The 20,007-nt window shown below is 38.4% G+C and overlaps 1 protein-coding gene across 1 annotated transcript; it reads right to left on the reverse strand.

Moving 5' to 3' along the window:
* Positions 1–836: 836 nt before the first annotated feature.
* PGM2 (phosphoglucomutase 2) lies at positions 837–19,637 on the reverse strand. The gene is made up of 14 exons (XM_056489770.1): positions 19,490–19,637; positions 14,975–15,142; positions 14,029–14,135; positions 13,595–13,679; positions 12,344–12,427; positions 11,528–11,721; positions 10,206–10,395; positions 9,447–9,544; positions 6,769–6,949; positions 6,560–6,653; positions 5,350–5,479; positions 2,747–2,936; positions 2,012–2,145; positions 837–1,241 (listed from the first exon to the last, which is right to left on the reverse strand). Exons 1-14 carry the CDS (start codon positions 19,559–19,561, stop codon positions 1,139–1,141), a joined length of 1,830 nt encoding a protein of 609 aa, XP_056345745.1. The 5' UTR covers positions 19,562–19,637; the 3' UTR covers positions 837–1,138.
* Between the last annotated feature and the right edge of the window lie 370 nt (positions 19,638–20,007).

Consider the following 20,007-nt stretch of genomic DNA (forward strand, 5'->3'; position numbering starts at 1 on the left):
AAGATCCCTCAAGCACGCCAGACTCATTTCTGAGGCCTCTCACCACAGGACTGCACAGTGGTATATCAGACTGTGTAAAACTTCCTCTCCTTCCACTCCCCCAGGGCTATCTCCCTGTACCCACCAGCACAACTGCTGCAATCTTCAAGTTGCACTGAAAATAACAAGCACAGAGGACTTGAATTCTGGGAGGATAATCAAGCTTAGAAATTTTGCATTTATAAGAAGTATGTAGCTACAGTTGTGACTATTACTGCCACACTGCTATCCAAAGCCAGTACTGCAAATGCAGAAAAGCCCCATATTGAAGTCAACCGACAACCTCAAAAAACCCTCTTAGGCTTTGCAAGCACGGACAAGAGCATGCAATGAAATGGAAACTTCTGCTCTAAATTAGGCATGCAGAATTATGCACCAAGTCATGACAGCAAACAGTGTGAGAAGCTCCAAAACTGGGCTATGCATTGAACAAATTATGCTTAGTTCACTGAGGCAACAAAAAGGTGCTGTATGTAGATATACTATCTTAATGGTTCATGGTATTAAAAGACAGTTTAGTACACTTTGTATCTCTAGCCTGGAATATGATATATAGTCAATAGCAAATAGATATTCAACAAGTGTGCGGTGAGTTTCTCGTTCATTTGGGCCAAAATCCCTAAGAAAGATCACTACTTCTGAATCATCTGCCCCAAATTTGTCAAAGTCTCACTACAGGTTTTAAATATTTCCTGTTAAGAGGAGAACTTGCTTTGCAAATCTAAACCTAGACAGAGTTGCATAGTGTTATCAGATTATATGCACAAAAAAGAAATAAGTCACCACAAAACATGCTGTTTCAGATATCAGAATATTACTTATATTTAATTAAAACAAGTTTTGATTGAAATATATTTGTAGTCAACTTTTAGTTCATAAAGCTTTTGTTCAACTGATTGGGATTTTTTGGTCCGTCCAGGGTAAAGGCACTTTCCTTCCAAAGTAAGATACTAGAGCCAAGAGTACCCAAAAAAAACTCTTAAAAGCAGAAGTCTTTGTAGTCAGAGTTCTCAGGTGTTTGGTCCTAAAAAACACTGAACTTCTTAAATAATGCACTTCTAATGCTGCAAAAGCCAATCAAGGTAGTAATTTTGCAATTTTATTCAGTCTTTCGTTGAAGTTTGTTTTTTTCTGGTTGAAAGAAGTGCTTTTCAAGAGCATTGACCAATTCATCTAGTTCCTTCTTCAGCTGTTCAACATCACTAGAAAACAAAAAATCACACAAACACAAAAAACAGTGAAACAATGGAAAAGTCAAAATGCATATTTTTAGTATGAGGAATTTTAAAATCTGTTGCATTGCTTTCAACATTTTCTATTAATGATAGAAGTGTATATATTTGATTTCTTACGGCAATGCACTGATGTTCACTTTCAAGTGATATGCATGAAGACTATGAAGAAACATAACCCCACAATGTAATCTAAAGTAGAGTGGTGAATTTGAGTTCAGAAGATCTTCTATCACTAAATGTGATTAGAAGTGTAATTTTTATACTTGGAATAGTATTCTTAGATGACTTTTCATCTGTGAAAAACTGTTATTTTCATTATATAAGTAAATAATTATTTATCTTTAAGATTGTATGATTCTCAAGACTACCAGTTAAAGATATAATTACTAAACATAAATGGCTTCAAAATATATTAGAACATGTCATATTTGATTAAATAATTTTAAAGCAGATACGTAAAAAAGTATGTATGTAAAAATTGGGTGAAAATATTTGCACTTATTAAAGGCAGAATGTTTTTCCTATATTGTTTCCACTGCATGTAAAACTGAGTACAACGAAATTTCAGTGACAAGAACGTATCAACAAATTTTGAAGAGTTAAAGCTTTATAGAAATTCATTAAAATTAGCATTTATTAATATTATTTGATCATGGAGAGCTCTTATTCCACTAAAACAATACGAAAAAGCCATACAGGCTCTTTTACACCAAATATCCTGCTGTAAGTGACAATACCTGTTTCCAGGGGGTGCACAAAGTTCAGAATAGTATTTGATCTTTGGTTCTGTCCCACTGGTTCTCATTGTGGCCACTCCTCCATTAGCAAAAGTGAATGTTATCATTTGGCTGCTTTTACTAGTAGGAAGTATCTAGGAATATCAAGAATATTTTTTTAATCTTGGAAAGAGACTATACATAAACCTATGTCTTGATATTAGATAATATGACAAAAGCATCAGCTAAAATATAGTTTAGTTCTGTTTTTTTCAACATTGTGGTCTTAAGACCACAAGGACAGCCTTGCCCTCAGCCTGGAATCTGGTAGAACTGCATCACTTCTAGGTAGCTCATTTCAAATCTAGGCAATTCTTTTATTGCTAATAGAAGTTGAGCTGTCATGGCATTTCCAGGGATGAAAGGAAATGGAGATCATAAAAAAATATAGAATCCAAAGCCACATCTTAATAGACAGTTTAACTTGCACTCAGAAGAAAACAATGCAGATTGCTGTAGCAAGGCAGCAAGACCCTCCTACCACCCCTTACAAACTGTCCTCTTAGAGAGAAAAATACACCACAAAAACTAACAAAAAACCCAACACCCCCTTGGCTTCACTTCCTCTCACCAAGGTTAAACAATCATCACCAATATAACTTATTTTATGCTCAGTATGTTTAGTGTTTCTCCACAGAATGTTTTAGGGATATGTATGTACATCAGATATGATTTACATGTAATTTAGATACTTACAGCCTTTTGATCTGGCTGGCTGCTGTCATACCCAGTAGTTAGATCCCTTATTCCAGAAACTTTAAATCTACCACAAGATTTTGGGTATGTGTTTTTTCCATCAAAATTTCTAAGATTGTCAAAAAGCTGTTGAATAACTTTAGGATCATGGCAGATGAAATACGAAGCTTTGGTAATATGGAAGCCGTATCTGTGAAGACACAACATTAGTGAATCCAAGAAGTAATGTTCTAAGAGTTTTACAACAGACACATTATACAACCTTCCAAAAATCAACACTCTGTGCTCATGCTCACTCAACTGCAGCATCAGTTCACGCCCTTAAAATTTTAAAAAGGTCTAACCTCTTAATTATCCCAGCTGAGAAAGTTTACAGCAAGGCCAGAAGAAAAAAAAGGTACAGTTATTGCCTTGAAGAGCTCTCTAACCACCACAGGGATTACATCTAATAGCTTCAAGTGGATTCCAGCTGACCTTTTCTAAGTAAAACAAATTCTAGACTTTTTCCAATCACACTTCATTAAAGTGTTTCTACTCTCCCAATAAATGTGATTTTACTAAAGCAAACTGTTCTGAACATTGTCTCTACCTCACCTGTTTGCTGCCAGGTAATGTGAGACAAATGACCTGGTAACACTGAGTTTTCAAAATAGCATGTTGCTGAAAAACATACAAGCCTGGACTGGTTGTTCAAGTGAGCTCTTGCTACAGATCAAGACTCATATCCTTGATGGCAGTGAAAATCAGAGGGCCAGAATCTTCATTAGTTCTAGGATGCTCACACTAGAAATCTGAATGCCTTCTTAAATAGTGTCATGTTTATGTCCTAAATGGACATCTTGAAGGATAATAGTAGTTAAATTAGTATTAAGAATTCAGTAATGGAATTAACAAAACCTATCCTGAAATGAGGATAAGCCTACTAGGACCATGTCCTTTTCCTGATCTGCGTTTACTTCAAGACAGATTCCTCTTCTACATTAATAATTTAAAAAAAATAGTTTCTTCTGCTTCAACTCTAACTCACAATGAAATCTTACAAAAAAGTAAAGTAGTAAGAGGTAGAAAACTGCAATTCTATATTAGCCAAAACCAAAACAATGTACAAAACAACCTCCCAAAACAAAACAAGAACCCTCTTTCCAGCTCATTATCAGACAACAGTTTAATAGGGCAGATTTGTATCCTTCCCTCTATCTGCAGCTTTGTCACAAAGAGTGACTATGTGCAGTGAAATCTCATAGACTGCTTTTATGCTAAAGCAGCTCCAAGTCCTCTTCAGCAGCTTTGTACACATGAAACACTGTGGCACAGCTCAATTCCACTCAAATATTCTGAGGTGAACCTGAAGCAGGTGTTTACTGTATTAGTATTTAAAAAAATAATTTAAAAACCTCAAGCCAGAGGTTGAATGTTTCTTTCTTGAATATGCACTTCCAGCTAGCAGCATTCAAGGCAATTGTCACATCAGATGCTGTATTTGCCACTCTAGGTATGATTTCCTCTTTCATGCTTTTATTTATCTATGCAGTGTAAGCAAGTCTCTGCCACTTGATTTCTTCCTAAAGAGACAATGAAACAAGCATGGCTAGTTCTCACCCAAATGAGAACTCAGGACTGGCAAAACAAGAAGCACAAAGGCTGGAGTTTTCCATGAGTCTCTTTGCAGGTTCCACATTCCCTTGTCAGTGTCTATGAGACATGAAGAGCTGGATAGTATCAAACAACAGCCTGTGCTGCTCCCTCCTTTAAAGCAAGCAACCCAAAACCTCCATGAAAACCACTCCTTGCCCCATGAAATCCAATATTCATCCTTGCTATTGATTTCTTTGAGCCCATTTAAAAAGAACAAAAGAACAAAAGAAAAAGTAGTGCCTCATATGAAAAGCTCTCAGAGGGATACCTGGCTGTATATAGCCAAGAGTAATGGCCAGGCACAGCACTTCTGCATAATCAGCTCAAATCTCATTAATCAGGAGCAGAAAGGGAAAAGGACAAGCAAAACTCAACAACAATAATCTATCAAAAAAGACAGAATAATACAATAAAAAGCCTAACTTTAGAGCCAACTAGAATTAATTTAATCATAAGTAGCTCTGCAAGGACAGACGTAAACTGGCTTCTGTGAATAGCATAAATAAGCCAGAGCTACTCAGACCCATTCTGCCATCAATATTTTTGCTTATTTGGCTCATAGCACTATGAAGCACTATAATCTCTACAGCTCAGCAATACAGGAGGCCAAAAACCTGCCCAATCTTCTGTAAAAGGACCCAAGTGCAGAACTTCCCAAAAGGAAAAAAACCTCTCAGACAACTGAAGAAAAACGCCACAAAGATCTCATTAACTAATAGAGAATTAGTAAAGTAATTATTATTATATTTAAAATACCTTAAAACATCACAAAACAAAATCATAAATATATTCATGTCTACAAGGCAGGAAAACTTTCTGGAAGATTAGTATTAGCACAGAATTGTCTTAACAGTAAAACAATCCTCATTTTATTTCTTTATAAACTATAGGTTGCTATTGAGTCCCTATTAACCCCAGTATGTGAAACTGAGAAAATCTGAAAACCAAAAAATTAAAATTGAACTCACTCATCATAGACAGCTTTCAGCTGCTGAGACAAAGACAAATTCCTGGTTGCCAAAAAGCTGGCCATCTCTGCAGTTATAACAGCAGCACTGACACCATCTTTGTCCAGAACAGCAGGACAGCACATATACCCTAAACAAGAAACACCAGATATAATTTGATACATTTTTAACATGAAATAGGATGGGGAGGGAAGGTTAGCCAACATCTTTGAAAGGAGAAATGCACATTACCATAGTACAGACATTTTAGAGTCAAACCAAAAGTAGAAAAAATGTGACTTCTAATCAGTATTCATTTTAATAAGCAAGCTGTTTAATGGAATTTCAAGACAGATCTGCATCATATCAGTGCCACATGCTCCCAGGTCCTTATGGAGCTTTCTAGAAAGAGAAATGATCACTTCAGGAACAATGCAAGTATAGCATTGTCTCAAATGTGATTACCTTATATGGTAGTGCCAGGTAACACTGACAATTATCTGCGGAATTAGTCCCATTTTCCCTGGTTTTCAGGCACTGAGATACTTAAATAGCACTACAGCTTTACAATTTCCTCCTCATGAATTTATAACTTTCATTTGTGTCTCTCAACCATGGCTTTCAAGTTTGCAAATGTAATTTGGGATAGTTTTTACTTTATTTTATTCACATTTACACTGAGCTTAAATCTGCCTGGTAAAAAACTCAACTTCAAGTCTAAAAAATAGTTTCTTTTTAAAAAAATAGTTTATTCAGAATTCACAGTCCAAATCTGTATAGCCATGCTACTGTAGATATATACTCCTAGCTCAGAAACTCTGCACTAAGCAGATATACAAAGTTTTAACAACTAGTATCAATTAGCCAAATAGATATTATCTGTTACTCACTGGAAATATACCCATTGTATTGAGGCCACCCTTAGGTTGCCATTTTTACCTTTTTTTGTTTTTTTAATTTTACATTATTACTGAGACACTAACAGAGCACTGGCATAGGTTTTCCAGAGAAATTGTAGAATATCCTTTCCTGGAGATATTCAAGAACCATCTGGGCCCAATCCTGTGTAATGTGCCCTAGGATGCTTGAGGAGGAAGGTTGGACCAAATGACCTCCAGCAGTCCCTTCCAACCTTACCCATTTTGTGATTCTCTGCAATTCTGTCACTTTTTGCAGTAGTTCTGTTTTCACTATTTTGCATTATATGAAAATGTAACATTCTGTCTCTTACCTATAGCCTCTTCAAATGCAAAAAGAACAGCTTTCCCCTGGTCCATGAGCTGTTTGGCACGGTTGCCCATCCACTTGAAACCTGTCAGTGTTTCCTACAGCAGTGAGGAGAAATCGAAGGCATTAAAAAGAGCAATATTATACAAACATATGACACTTTGTAGGAAAGCTGATAAAAGAATATGGAATAATGTGTAACATGCTGCTTACCTCAAAGTGAAAACCTTCCTTTAGTGCAATTGCTCTCAGGATTTTGGAAGAAACAGTACTGGATAACATGTAGACATCTTTAATGGCACGAGTATCCCTACTGTTATTTTTCCAGCAAGTGAAGATCCACCAGCCTAAAAGAGCTCCTAGCTCATTTCCAGAAAACACTTTCCATTCACCACTAAGGGCAAAAAATATTAGAAAGCAGATGAAATTAAAGGATAATATGGGGGAAAAAAAATCTATTGGTTCTTCTATAAATGAACATTAACAAATAAAACACTGCCTTGGAATTCCAAGTAACAATAAGAACGCTTCATGTGTGCATAATGAACAAACAAAAAAAATTCCTCCCACAAAGCACTCTGAAACTGTCACCTTTCTTCTCCGTCATACACATAAGCTTTTGCAGTTTCCCCAAAGATGAAATAGTGACGTTTCCAACATATTTTAATTAAAACAAAAATGTTCAGCATACAAATGATAAACTCAGTGATTAAGACAGGCACAAAGACACAAAAATACAGTTCTCAAGTAATCAGTATTTTTAGTTAACCTAGTGACAAATACTTTTAATTTAATCACAAATACATCAATTAGTCATTGGGAAGATTAGAAAAAAAGTCTAAATGGGTAAAAAAGATTAATACTGATGTGTTGCTAGAAGAGGAAAAAAAAGAAGAAAAAAAGAAAGACAAATGTCAGAACTGTCAAAAAAACTCCCAGTCACAAAAGGGGACAGAGACACTTCCAACTGACAAAACCAAGACCTACAGAAACAGTACCTGTTCTGAAAGAGAAGCAGACTCAGTCTCCTGCATTTATTGATGCCAACAGGCACAAAGCAATGCACAGCGGCAACTTAGTGTAAGAGCGCTGAGAGAGTGTGCTCTAGCAGGAGGTTCTGTCAAAGAAGAAGTACAGATACTGTAGAAGCCTATATTAATATTTGATTAGTGTATGAAAAGCTACAGCAGAAGTCTGAGAAGACACAGGACTGGAAGTTAGGACACAACTGAGACTGGCTAAACAATGAGTAGAGGCAGCAGAACGAGGGCACCATGCTCTCACTGGTAATGGATACAATAAACACCTCTCTTCAAGTTTCTGGTAGCTCAAAGTTTTCAGACAGTTTTCAAAATTAGTGATTTTGCATTCTTGTTTTAGCCCATCATAACTAGCATAATCTGAAACTTTTTATACCTTTTCCTCAAAGCTGAATTGCCAACTGAGGCTGGCACAGACCAAAACAATTGAAAAAGGTACCTTCCAATTAACACTGTCCAAGATGCAGAAGAGTGTCCACAAAAGACCACTCTTCTTCCAAAGACAGAGAATCCTCCTTAGCTCATGCTGTGAGGCTATGAGTTTAAAAGCACCCCAAAATCCCAAAGAAAATATTCACACTTTTAAAGCTACTATAGCTTTTTTGGTTATCTGTTGAGCCAAACAGGTAACTGCTCTGTCTTCTTTTACTAGACTTTTGAAATTTTTCTGACTGATACAGATTCAAATATTTAATTCGCCCACAACCACTGAGGACATCTAGCAGATGCCCATATCATCCCTTGGGTACCAAAGACTGTTGCCATAATTTTACATCCCTATTCTGGTTCACATGCACAGGGAATTCATATATGCTGACCCAGCAGCAGATTTTTTTTCTGCTCCTCTCTAAGCTGAAAACATTGAAGCTGATTTTTACTAAGATTTACAGTTTATAACTGCTCAGATTAGTTTCTGCTTTATCAAGGTAGACAAAGAAGAAACAGCACTATTTGTAGATATGATACCAAGTTCTTGAACTTAGCTTTCTTTTATTCCTTAGATAAAAACCTCATTACAGAAATGTAAGTAATTGCAGAAGTACAGGATATCAGAGGGCATGAAACAAGGGGACAGCCATACTGAGTCAGAACTATAGGTTATATTTCACAATATGAAATTTTGTGATATTCATATGAATTTCACAAATATGAAACAATTTATTGTAAGCCCCTGACTGAGCAAGTTAACCTTTTGTGGTCCCCTTCTTTGACTGGGTATGCAAAGATAAATAATGCATATATAGGTGGTTCTTGAAGGGGAGAGTATGAATGACTACACCAAGAAGTACAAAAAAAACCTTAAGGTGAAATGCAAATACATAACATTATGTGAAGAAGTGGGAAACTGAGCAAGAGAAAGACAAATCAGCTAATGATCAGTAAAATGTTTGATTTAACAGGATTTGAGAAAGAAGACACTCATACTAAAGAGTATTATCTGGGAACTATACAGTGTCTCCTGAATCCAAGTTATTGTTTAATAAACCTAGAATGAAAAAATGTTTATCTGTCTTACACAAGAAAAATCTAACTGAAAACCTACCTTGGAAAAGGTATAGCACAATAACAAAAATTCACATGCCTCTGTGCATGCCTAAACTACAGCAAGTGTCAACTATTTATTCAGGCTTCTGTACACTGTCTAATATTGATCATTATTTCACATCCTTTCACATGCCCTTACTGTGGTCTGCTTCATACAGCCTTCTCACATTTCTGTATGTTTTCAATCCAAAACATTACTACTGTGACTATTCTTCCTCTGCAACACAAGTAGCAAGAATTCTCTCTCAAATGAGCCTAACCTTGAGAGTAAAAAATGTCAACAGCTTACATTACTTATTACCATACCTCTCTTGTTTCTCTGCCACTGCCAGTCGATCAGCGTCAGGATCATTTGCTAAAATGATTCTTGCCCCATCTTTTTCAGCCAAAGCAAAAGACAATGTCTGGAAAAGTGGTAAGCAGGACCAGATGAGCGTTAATATTCCCAAATAATATTTTCACTTTCTTATAGGTTTTAAGTAATTTTCCCAATTTTTTAAATCTCAAACACACAAAATCATTATGTGTCTCTCAAAAAACCCAAAAACTTCTAGCCTGGCAGCACAAGAACATAGTCAGGACATTTAACTTTACCCACATCATTCCACTTCTGTAGTGCAACTTAAAAGCTGTGTAGATTTAATGGGGTCCTTCAATACCAAAGTGTAACAGAAATAGTAGCAGAAACTCTAACCACTGTCAGGACTTCTACTGCCCCCTTCTGGTGTTGTGTCAGAACAAAAGAGTAGAAGCCTTCTAAAAACAACTGGGAAGATTTTTATTATTATCTTATTTTTTTAAACTAACTATCACTTTGTCCCATGTGCAGATCCTGCCTGTTCTGCTAGAGCACAGAACAAAGTAGTTGAAAGTTAAAGCTAATTATGATCTGACTGATTCAAAGAGGATTATGTCAATGAAAGGATATCAACTAACTCTTCACTAAATGTAAGGCTATGAAACAGATTAAAAATAGACCTTCCACCAATATCTACAGCTGTGACTTCTGGCAAAAAGGAGAACACTGAAAGACATCACAACTATCAAAAAAACAAACCTATTTACCAGAACACCTTTGCCTTCTTCAGGATTTGGATACTTCACTGTGGGAAAGTCTGGATCGGGATCTTTCTGCTCCGGAACAGCAAAAGGAGGGCTAAGGTCAAATGCCTTGAATGCCAACTGCACAAATTTATGTCCTACGCCATGCACAGAAGTATGAACAAATTTCAGGTTTGTTTCCTTGTTTATATTCCTGAAATAAAACAAGTTAACAGTAAACTTGGACATGGAAGACTATTCTGCACAAAACTATGTTTGGAAATAGATACAACTCTGTATTCCTGCATTACTGTTAAAACTATGAATTAAAGGAGGTCAGATTTTAAAAGTAATGGTTTGAAAATCGGCTTAGCCTAACTTTTCAACAATATGAATTGCTCTTGGCACTCCTGGCATCCAATATCCTGGTATGTGCAGATCACTCGAGTGAAGTACACTCTATACATCCCAAAGAAGGTGAGTGAAAAACAAATACAACTGACTAAGGAGACTCTTCATCCCCAACTCTAGCATTTAAACCACCTCCAAAGACTGTGAACACAGTGATTCAACAGCAGCCTGCCCAATTTGAGCACACTCATTTCTAGGAAGTAAAAAGCGTTGGGCGTACCTAAAATCATGCAAACTCCTAAGGGGACATGTAATTGCAATTCTGAAAAAGCAGTGCAAATAGCCCCAGCTTTTTAGTAACTCCTGACTGTTTTTAGCAAGAGTAAAAACAGGATTACAGGTGGTTAAAATTTCCACATAAAATAAGCAGATTTAAAAGGTTGATACTCATCTACTACAGACATCAGTTCTAACTGTTAATCACCAAGAGTAACATCCACTTCATTTTGCTGAGTAAAGATTTTACTGAGCAAGTGATAGGAGTAGGCTGTTATAAGGCACCCAAGGCTACCAGGAGCACAAGCAAGGCTGGAATGACAGAGCAAGACCTTCTTCATCCAGGAACAGCTGGTTCACTGTCTCTCTCAGAGTTTTGCTTTAAGACTCTTTTAGGCGGGCTGTCCATGCCCCAGCATGGGCCTCCAGCAGCCCCAGTCTTGATGTGGCCCTTGGCTGATGCATGGCCACGAAAATACAGGGAGATATCATCAGAAATTTGCTCACTTTGCTGGATTAGACTTCTGCCAGGACTGCTTTATGAACTGGCTTACTACACTACCACACAGCTGCCAGTGCTGCCACAAAAGATGACAAAAAACACAGGCAGAACTGGGTTGTGGCAGGATTGTGCCACCCTCACTTCTATCAATTTAAACTGCCCTGCTAACATCCTAGATGGAATATCCTGTATTGTTAAAGGAATTAGCAGCAGTCACCTGTAAAAGCACTGTTTCTGTATGTCTTTGAAATACTCCTTATTGACCATGGCATATGGATCATGAAGTAGAGGGCTGCTGTCAATCAGTTTGTCATCCCAAGCCTGAGGCCATGGTTCTTGGTTCTCCTCAATAGCCTGAGCAATACCTTTGTCATGAGGGGAAATGATCTGAGCACCGTTTTCCCAGTAAACCTAAATAAAAAATAGATAAGTGAGTATTTGATCATTAATCTTGTAAAATAGTTTCGTTATGTTTTTTGTTGGTTAGGATGCAGTACATTCACTAGAGTATTGCAGTAAATTAGGCTTAGGTATACCCAAAGTATTCTGTTCATATTCTCAGTGTTTCTTCTCACATCCCATTTTTATTATATTAAAAAAAAAAAAAAAAAAAAGGGCAGTTTAATTTTCTCAAAAGATACCAAGATCCATAATGAAACACAAAGCAAGACCCAGTCATTTACTGAGAAAACTTCCATTTCTGTATTTTGGAAACAGTCTGTATATGACTGCCCAGCTACTGAATGACTGATGCACAGGCAACTCAGTTGTTGTTTTTTTTTAGTGCATAGCACTAAACAGATTAAATATAGATTACAATGGCACCCTGCTTTCTAGAGCAAACATTTTAATTATTAGTTTAACATGATACTAGCTTTAAGTATATAGAAGAGATAAGAGAGAGAGACTAGTAATCAATTTAGTCTATACCATGATAGGAACTATACCCAATTGCATTAGTTTCTCTACATGAGGAACAAAAAAAAAAAAAAAAAAAAAAAGAAAAAGACAGAAAATAGATCACTTGGAATACCTTATAACCATTATCTTGTTTTGGATTATGGGAAGCAGTAACCATAATTCCAGCACAAAGCTTCAGATGAGTTACTGTGTATGGCTGTAACAAGAAAAAGTTACTTGAAGTAGAATGTGCAACATATTATATATTATTTCTTCTCATGCATATATAACACTTGCATAGTGCTGAACCAAAAGAAAGCCAGGATGTGATTCCTACACACTAACTCCCTAAAGGAGAAGTTAAATAGTACTTGCTCCACTAGACTCCATGTGGCACAACTTTAGCCCTTGTTTTTGCTAGTGCATTTTTCCATTTCTGTTATTAATGTTGCTCCAGATGCTTTGTGAATCTCTGGGGTATTGTACTTCCAGAAGGAAGCCAGAGCTGACTGCAGAATGCCTTGAGGTACCCAAGGCCTTAGAGGATGCCAAGTGTGTTGGGGTAATGACAGAAGTCAGCATGGGGCAAAGAACTGCAGCTGAAGCAGTCTTATCCATAGTGTCCTTAGGGAGCAGCCTGGGAAGCAACTACTCCATTGAGGCTCAGAAGAGAATAAATTAGCTCTAAACAGATGGAGTGAATTTAAAATAAAGCATTATTCATGAACATAGGTCCAGTCTGTGCTTACTCCTGGCTCATAATTTAACAGTGAAAAGCAATCAACTGCAGTTCTTGCAACACCACTTTAAGCTGCACTATGAAGAATTTAACCCTAAATCTAAGAAAAAATGATATCAGTATAAGAACGCTATGTAGAAAGTCTGTGTTCTGTTTGCAATGCTCACTGGAGCAACTGGCATAGGGAGAAATTACTGCTTTTAGTACAAGGGCTGAGAGCAGGGCTTTTCTGTATTGCTCTGGAGACACCTGGTGTTCTGATGGGGGCATTGTGGACACAATCCAACAGCCCTTCTGGCAAAACTCCAGCACACAATAGCAAACTTGCTATTTTGGATTCAATACCTGCCTTGCCCCTCCTCTTCTTATTAAAAAAAAAAAAGGTAAAAATCCAGTCAAATGTGAGTATATGTTTCAGACTTCAGACTCTACAGCAATCTGCTGATATTCCACATTCTCCCTTCTCTTCCTATGGATATTGTAAACTATACAAAGCTAAGTACAAGACTCTCGGCAGGTAGAACTTAAAAAGTAAGAACTGGTTTGTGTAGTAATCCTTAATTTAAGTAATGCAAGGTATCTGACAGAATTTGTGTATATTTAAAGCAGATAAAATACATAGAAAGATATAATATAAAAACTTACCACAAAGGGAGTTGGTATTATATCAGAGAATAGATAAACTGGAACTCCCTGACTGATGAAGGTATTGGCAGCAAGTCTTGCAAACCTAAACAGAAAGAAAAGATACCTAGTGAATATATTCATTTTCTTACCAGTTAGTTTCCTAGAATTCATAGCTTTCCCTCCTACCCTAATGCAATTACAAAATTCCAACAACAAACACCACCACTGATCAATATATCTGAATTATTACACAGACCTAATTTAGGTGTATTCCCTCACTATCCAAATACACAAAGCACAACTCTAAGAACTGCTTTGGCATTAGCAGGATGTAAGAATACTGTAAATCTCACACATAAATTCACTTTACAGAAAGAAAATACAGTTGAAGTAGATATAAATCCATAATGGATCACACAAGGGATCTACAAAATACAAAACCTAAGAAGTACCTTTTACTGCTACCTCCACTGGAAAGATGAGCACGAGCATCAAACCCAATCACAATTCCTCTCTTTTTCAGGTCACTGAAATTCTTCTCAAGGTATCTGCAAAATCCCTAGAGACAACAACAAATCTGCCTTATTAACCCAATCTTGATGCTTAATTTATCATCACATTAAGATAATTATTAAGATGCTAATGTCTTAGGAAGCTGAGCACATATAGCATCTCACTGAATTGCTCTGGGATTCAGCTTGTCCAAGACCAATAACCACCAAGAAACATCAGAAACTTTCAAATCAATACTGCAAACCTGGACAACATTTAAGCACTTTTAAAAATATCAGAATCAACTCCAAAAATGAACAGGTAACACAATTAGTCCGAATCGCAGGTTTTGAGAAACGATTCAGCTGTCTTAGGTATCACATGAGACCAGCTGGTCAACATTTCAGGTTTTTAACCAAATCTCACCCTTAATAATGACATCTCTTTAGCACATGATACATCACCACTCCAGACTGCAGTTACTCAAAGTTGTGGTTTTTTTTCAAGTAGATTAACTTTAGGATCCATGTATGTACACAGATCTTCACCACCTCTATGTAAATCCATGTCCAGCACACACAAAGCTTAGCCAAATGCTGGCTGCCTTTGGGATTTTTTGTAGCTGTTACAACAGCACTGTTACACTTGAGCTTAACTGTGGCTGTGTATAAATTAAATTGCAAATCAAATACAGAAAGTAACTTCTTTTAATGGTTTAATAGCTTCTCTCTGCTTGCTTTCAGAGATCAGCACTCAGCTAATAATTATAATTTAAATTACTTTTGAAAACTGGAAGAATAGGAGACAACTTGTACTTCCATAGACTACTCATTTGCGTGCCATAAATGAGGCTCTCCCATTCATATACACAACCAGCTAAGTGAGATAAAGTGCTGAACACAATACCTGGGTTGTCTGGATAATAGTCAAGTCATTCATGTGGGAAATCCCTGCTCCCATGGCAGCTCTGAGCCCTGCTGTGCCAAACTCCATCCGCGAGCCAAAGTATTTCTGCAGTTCTGCGGCATTTCCTTCCGCAAGCAATTGTTTCACGATTGCGTAAGTTTTTGGATTCTGTTGAGACAAAATACAGATATTCTAAATGAGGTTTTGTCTGTTTTAACAGAAGTGACTTTCTGTCCCAGTCTCTGGGTTTCAGTATCAAAATATGGCACAGAACTTCAAGAACACCAGAACTCCTGCTGCCTTCTTATATTTATATCAGTACAACCTCAAGTATTACTTATTTTAGATTTATCTCCTAAAGTGAACATGCTACCTGAACAGCAATGTGTGTGTGTGTGTGTATCTATCCATATCTCGCAGAATTTGGGAAGTTAAAGATTTCCAATACGTCTATTTTAAAGTTTCCTATTTTTAAAAACAAAATAAACAAAAAGCAGCACTTTCACAGTTCAGAGAATTTTTCCTCATCACAACACAAGAACTACACAAAGCATCTAAGAAAGTAAGTTCAGCTAATTATAAAGAAACATCTGTTATTTCTATAGCACTATATGTAAAGTTTAAAAGAAATTAAATCATAACCTTGTCCCAAGATTGGCTAGCACCAGAGGCAGCAACAAAATTAAGCAGACTGGGCAGAAGAGAATTTCCAACACATTTCCAGGTAACTCTTGTAAAAATAAACACAACTCCAGGATGAAAGCCTAGAAACTACAGCCAAATTCTTAAATAAAATTACTCAAGAGTAGCAACAAAAAAGCAGTGTCAGACCACTTGAGAACAGTGAGGAGTTTCTAACTTTCACTGCTTTTCTCAGTATATTGCTTCCCCAGATTCTCTACTGCTAATTACTCATTTTGTTTCCAGACTTAGGGAATTAGTAAAGTCCTGTATGCCTTAACTTCTCAATGTAATAACATGAGACTTGTGAAGTTCAGTATTTGATTTCTTGGGAACTGATGAGCCAAGAGGACAGATAGCAGGTGGCTGACTCCCGTCAACAGGATTATCTGGAGACGCAGCATAAGAACTCCACTTTACTCTGGAGTACAAAGATTATAATTTCCAAAGGGACACAAACTTTGATTTCTAGGCAATTAAATGAACTCATAAAAGTCACAGACTTTACTATTTCCTGGATGGCCTAGATATGCTTACAACAAGGGAGAGCATATCATTCTAGGCAAAAAGGAAAAAAAAAGAAAAAAGTAAAATCATGTATCTTCTGCAGCTTCAGAAAATGCTGCAGAACATACAGATTAGTAGGCATGTAAGTTTGCATACAAGGGTATAAACATTCTGCACATCAAACTGAGACCAGATCAGGATGTCCTAACCACTGACCTGTGCACCCACTGCCACAGGACAAACAGCATAGTTTAAATACTGAAAAAGCTAATGAGCCTCCGGTGCTAATGAGCAATTTGCATCATGGAGAATAATCCAAAGAATTTAAAAAAAGAAATCCAGCTTCTTGAGTGCCATAAACAATTAGGTACCCCAGAATTACTGATTTACAGTGCAAAAACTACCAGTTTGCCAGTCCAAGAATGTTGTAACTGACACTCCCTGGTAGGCAGCTTGACACAATTATCTACTATTATTGAGTAATTAAGTTCTGTAAGAATAAACATAAGTCTATGTTGTTATAGAATAAATAGGGCAGCATAACTGAGTTTAGGATGTTTACAAATTGACTTCATGCTTTTGCTTTAACATCAGGCCTATGTCTCAAAGGTAAAGCCTGAATGACACCATTCCCATCCAGTTTTGTACACTGCCCAGTCACCTTTTAACTGCTCTGCCTGAGCTTTGTGCACATAAGTCATCCCAATACTGAAATGAACATGATTTTAGGTTGCTACTACACACATTTCTACAGGTGTTTGTCAGACTAGAAGCTGTAATGCCAATGCAGAAGGACATCAGGAGCATCCTGCAGCTCTCACAGCCAAGGGGTTTTATTTGTTGTTAGAGGAATTTCCCAGGTTTGGTATCTACTGTGAAACTAGAGGGATCTTCCAGCTTTTTAAGTCTGGTTAAATGCACATATCTAGGTGGCTGCCCAAGTTCTAAGAGTTTCAGCCCATATAATTTTCTAAAGAAAACTTTGTTCCATTAATTTGGTCCTCCACCCCACATCTAATAATGGCAAAAGTCAGGCCAAGTTTGTTCAATCTGGTAGAAGGATTTTTTCAGAAGTACTGTTATAATTGTTAATGGCTATATTCTCCTTAGAATCTGCCTCTTTTGTGTGTGTGTGTGTGTGTGTGTGTGTGTGTGTGAAGAATGATATGATGCCACTGCACACAGCTAACTAAAAAACTAATCTTGGTTTTGGCTTTTTTCTTCTGCTTAAACAAACTCTTCACAGCATCTCTACCAAAGAAGGACCAAATTGTATCAGAAGGATGAAGTGCTGGCTTTTTCCTTTGTTTTTGATTCTCTCAGGTTACGCTTTTACTGCTCTCAAATTAAACCAGATGTGAGTATGTGAGTACCATTTTCTGTGAATACAGTGGCAGGTGATTTAATACCAAGTTAATACCCACTAGTGCAATTAGCTTGAACATCACCTGGTAACGCTCGAGTTATTTACTTTAATCGACACTACAGGAAGCCCTGAGAGTTATCATCAGTACAGGAGTCCCCACAAGGTTTTAGAGCAGAGGAAAAACTTCTGCCTAAACAGATTTTGTTTTTACTAAAACCAGAAGCTACCTTCCATTCATAATTCTATGACTGATAATAGAAAGAATGAAAAATATGGTGTTACTGTAATGAACAGAGTGATGAAAATAGCCTGGTAACAAGCACGGTAATTGTCATGCAGGTAGAAACCTCCAGTTAGGTCAGCAGGGCCACCATCAGCCATAAAGGCTTGCTCTTGCAGACAAGTATTTTGTAAGAAACATGGGTCTTATCATCATTAAATATTAACCTATCTCTGCATGTCAAAAAGGAACTTTTTTTTATATCAGAGTAAATGGACAAGGGTTATACCTGATTCCTCTGTTGCTCAATAGAAACATGCAACAGCTCCCTGAGAAATTTAAATACCTCATAATTTTTGAGCAATCAGCAATGGGTATTGCACATTAGTCAATTATTACTGAGTCAAAGATGCAAGTGTTTACTTTCAAAAGTAAAGATGCTATAAGGGATACTGCATGAGATTTCTCAAGGGTTTAACAAAATAATCAGAATAACCAGTTGAAAAGCAAGTTATTACACAGAAGACAGAAATGCTGCTCAGGGAAGTTATGTAAATAAGAGGCTCTAAAACCAAACTAATTTCTCAAAATCAATTAAACTGGGAAAAAAAGACACAAAATCTTATTGTTATTTGACGTGATTCATTAGCATTTCAGAAAAGAGGACTAGTTTGGAACAGCTCTATCATTAATAAAACCAGAACTGGGTAACTGGTTAGTTAAACAACTGACTGATCTTTAATGAAGAATCACAACAATCTTGGGGTACTTCTAATGATGTCCTTTAGAACCCAAAAAGAATACAAAAAAGAGAATTATTATAGGCTTCCACTGATATTTTTGAAATAAGCATATGCCTTACCAAACAGGTATATGTGCTGCACAAAATTCAGAGAGCATTGTTGACTGCTCAGCCCAGGGGAGTCACTTTAGTGACTGAAGGGGGGCAATGGCCAATGAGTTCCAATACAGCCAAATGAACAAATTATATGAAGAGGGACATAAAAAATTCAAACCAAATGTGCCAATAGAGGCCTGCATCTCAGTAAGACCAAGCAACTACATGACCACTTCCAGAACACCACTATGATAGGATGTATTTTTAGGTTTGTGGAAAATAAAAACACATTGAAGATTTTATTTCTGTGTATAATGTCGTCAAAACCAAAGATGAGTCTCAACAGGAAGGGAAATAACACCTGAAAAAACCAGGACCGGCAGCCTCTGCATTTCCAAGTGTTTTTGAAGTGAGCCCACATGCCTTTTGGGATCAATGTTTTAGTAAACAAAAATTTGAAGGAACCAGGAGGTTTGTAACACTGAGAGACAGGTAACACAGCAAAGTACGCTGGTCTTTAATAATTTAAGTCTATCAGCTGCCCTGCGACTGAAGCGGTTCGGAACAATGCAGGACCTTTTGAAAAAGACGTTCAGTACAGCTAAAATACAGACTGAGAGACGAGCCGGGCCGTTTCTAAAGGGAAGCGGGGCTGCTGCGGCAGGTGCCGGGGGCGCCAGCGGCGGGGAGCCCCAGCCCCACCTGCGCCGGGGATGGATGGATGGATGGATGGATGGATGGATGGATGGATGGATGGAGAGCACCTCTGTGTCAGAGAGCTCCGAGAGCAGAGCCAAGGGAGCACACGGGTGCTCACAGTGCAACAGCCGCGCCTCCCGACCCTCCTCCAGCCCGCGCCCCCACCGCCCGCAGGGCGCTGCCCGGCCGGACCCCGCCGCTCACCTTATCCCAGAGCAGCCACTGCTCGGCCGCGCAGCGGAGCGCGGCGTCCCCCGCGGAGCTCCGCGCTGCCATCCCGCTCGCCCGAGCCGCCGCTCCGCTCCCTCCCTCTTCCGGAGCGCGCCCCTGCGCTCCGCCCGCCCGCTGCCGGCCCGGGCCGCCCCACCTCCGCCCCGCCCGCCTGCCCGGGCCGGGGTCAGGGCCGGGCCGGGCCACGGCCGGACGGGGCGGCCCCGCCTCCGTCCTGCCCGCCGCGGCCCGGCCAGGCCTCGCTTGGAGCGGGGGTTTAGTAATGCTGAATGAATGTTGTCAGGTGCTCGCTGCCCCAGTGGGGCTGGGGGAGCCCCGGGCGGACCCCGGGCATTCCCGGCCCCGCGCTGCGCCGGGCGGAGGAGGAGCGTTCCCCAATAAAAGCGGGAAAACCGCGGCGGACACGGCCGCCTCCTCCGCCGCATGGCTGACGGAAGAAAGTAGCGCCGGGGCCAGAAATGTCACTTTCCACGGACATGGGACTAAGGCGA

This window comes from Oenanthe melanoleuca, chromosome 4 (assembly GCF_029582105.1).
Source record: "Oenanthe melanoleuca isolate GR-GAL-2019-014 chromosome 4, OMel1.0, whole genome shotgun sequence".
NCBI lineage: Eukaryota > Metazoa > Chordata > Aves > Passeriformes > Muscicapidae > Oenanthe > Oenanthe melanoleuca.

Bases quoted from the DNA above. Each gene is read 5' to 3' on its own strand.
- PGM2 (XM_056489770.1), bottom strand. From the start codon at position 19,561: ATGGCAGCGCGGAGCTCCGCGGGGGACGCCGCGCTCCGCTGCGCGGCC. The intron at 15,143-19,489 runs GTGAGCGGCGGG...TTGTCTCAACAG, and splicing joins AGTGGCTGCTCTGGGATAAG to AATCCAAAAACTTACGCAAT. The intron at 11,722-12,343 runs GTATTCCAAGTG...TTTTTTATTTAG, and splicing joins AACAAGATAATGGTTATAAG to GTTTACTGGGAAAACGGTGC.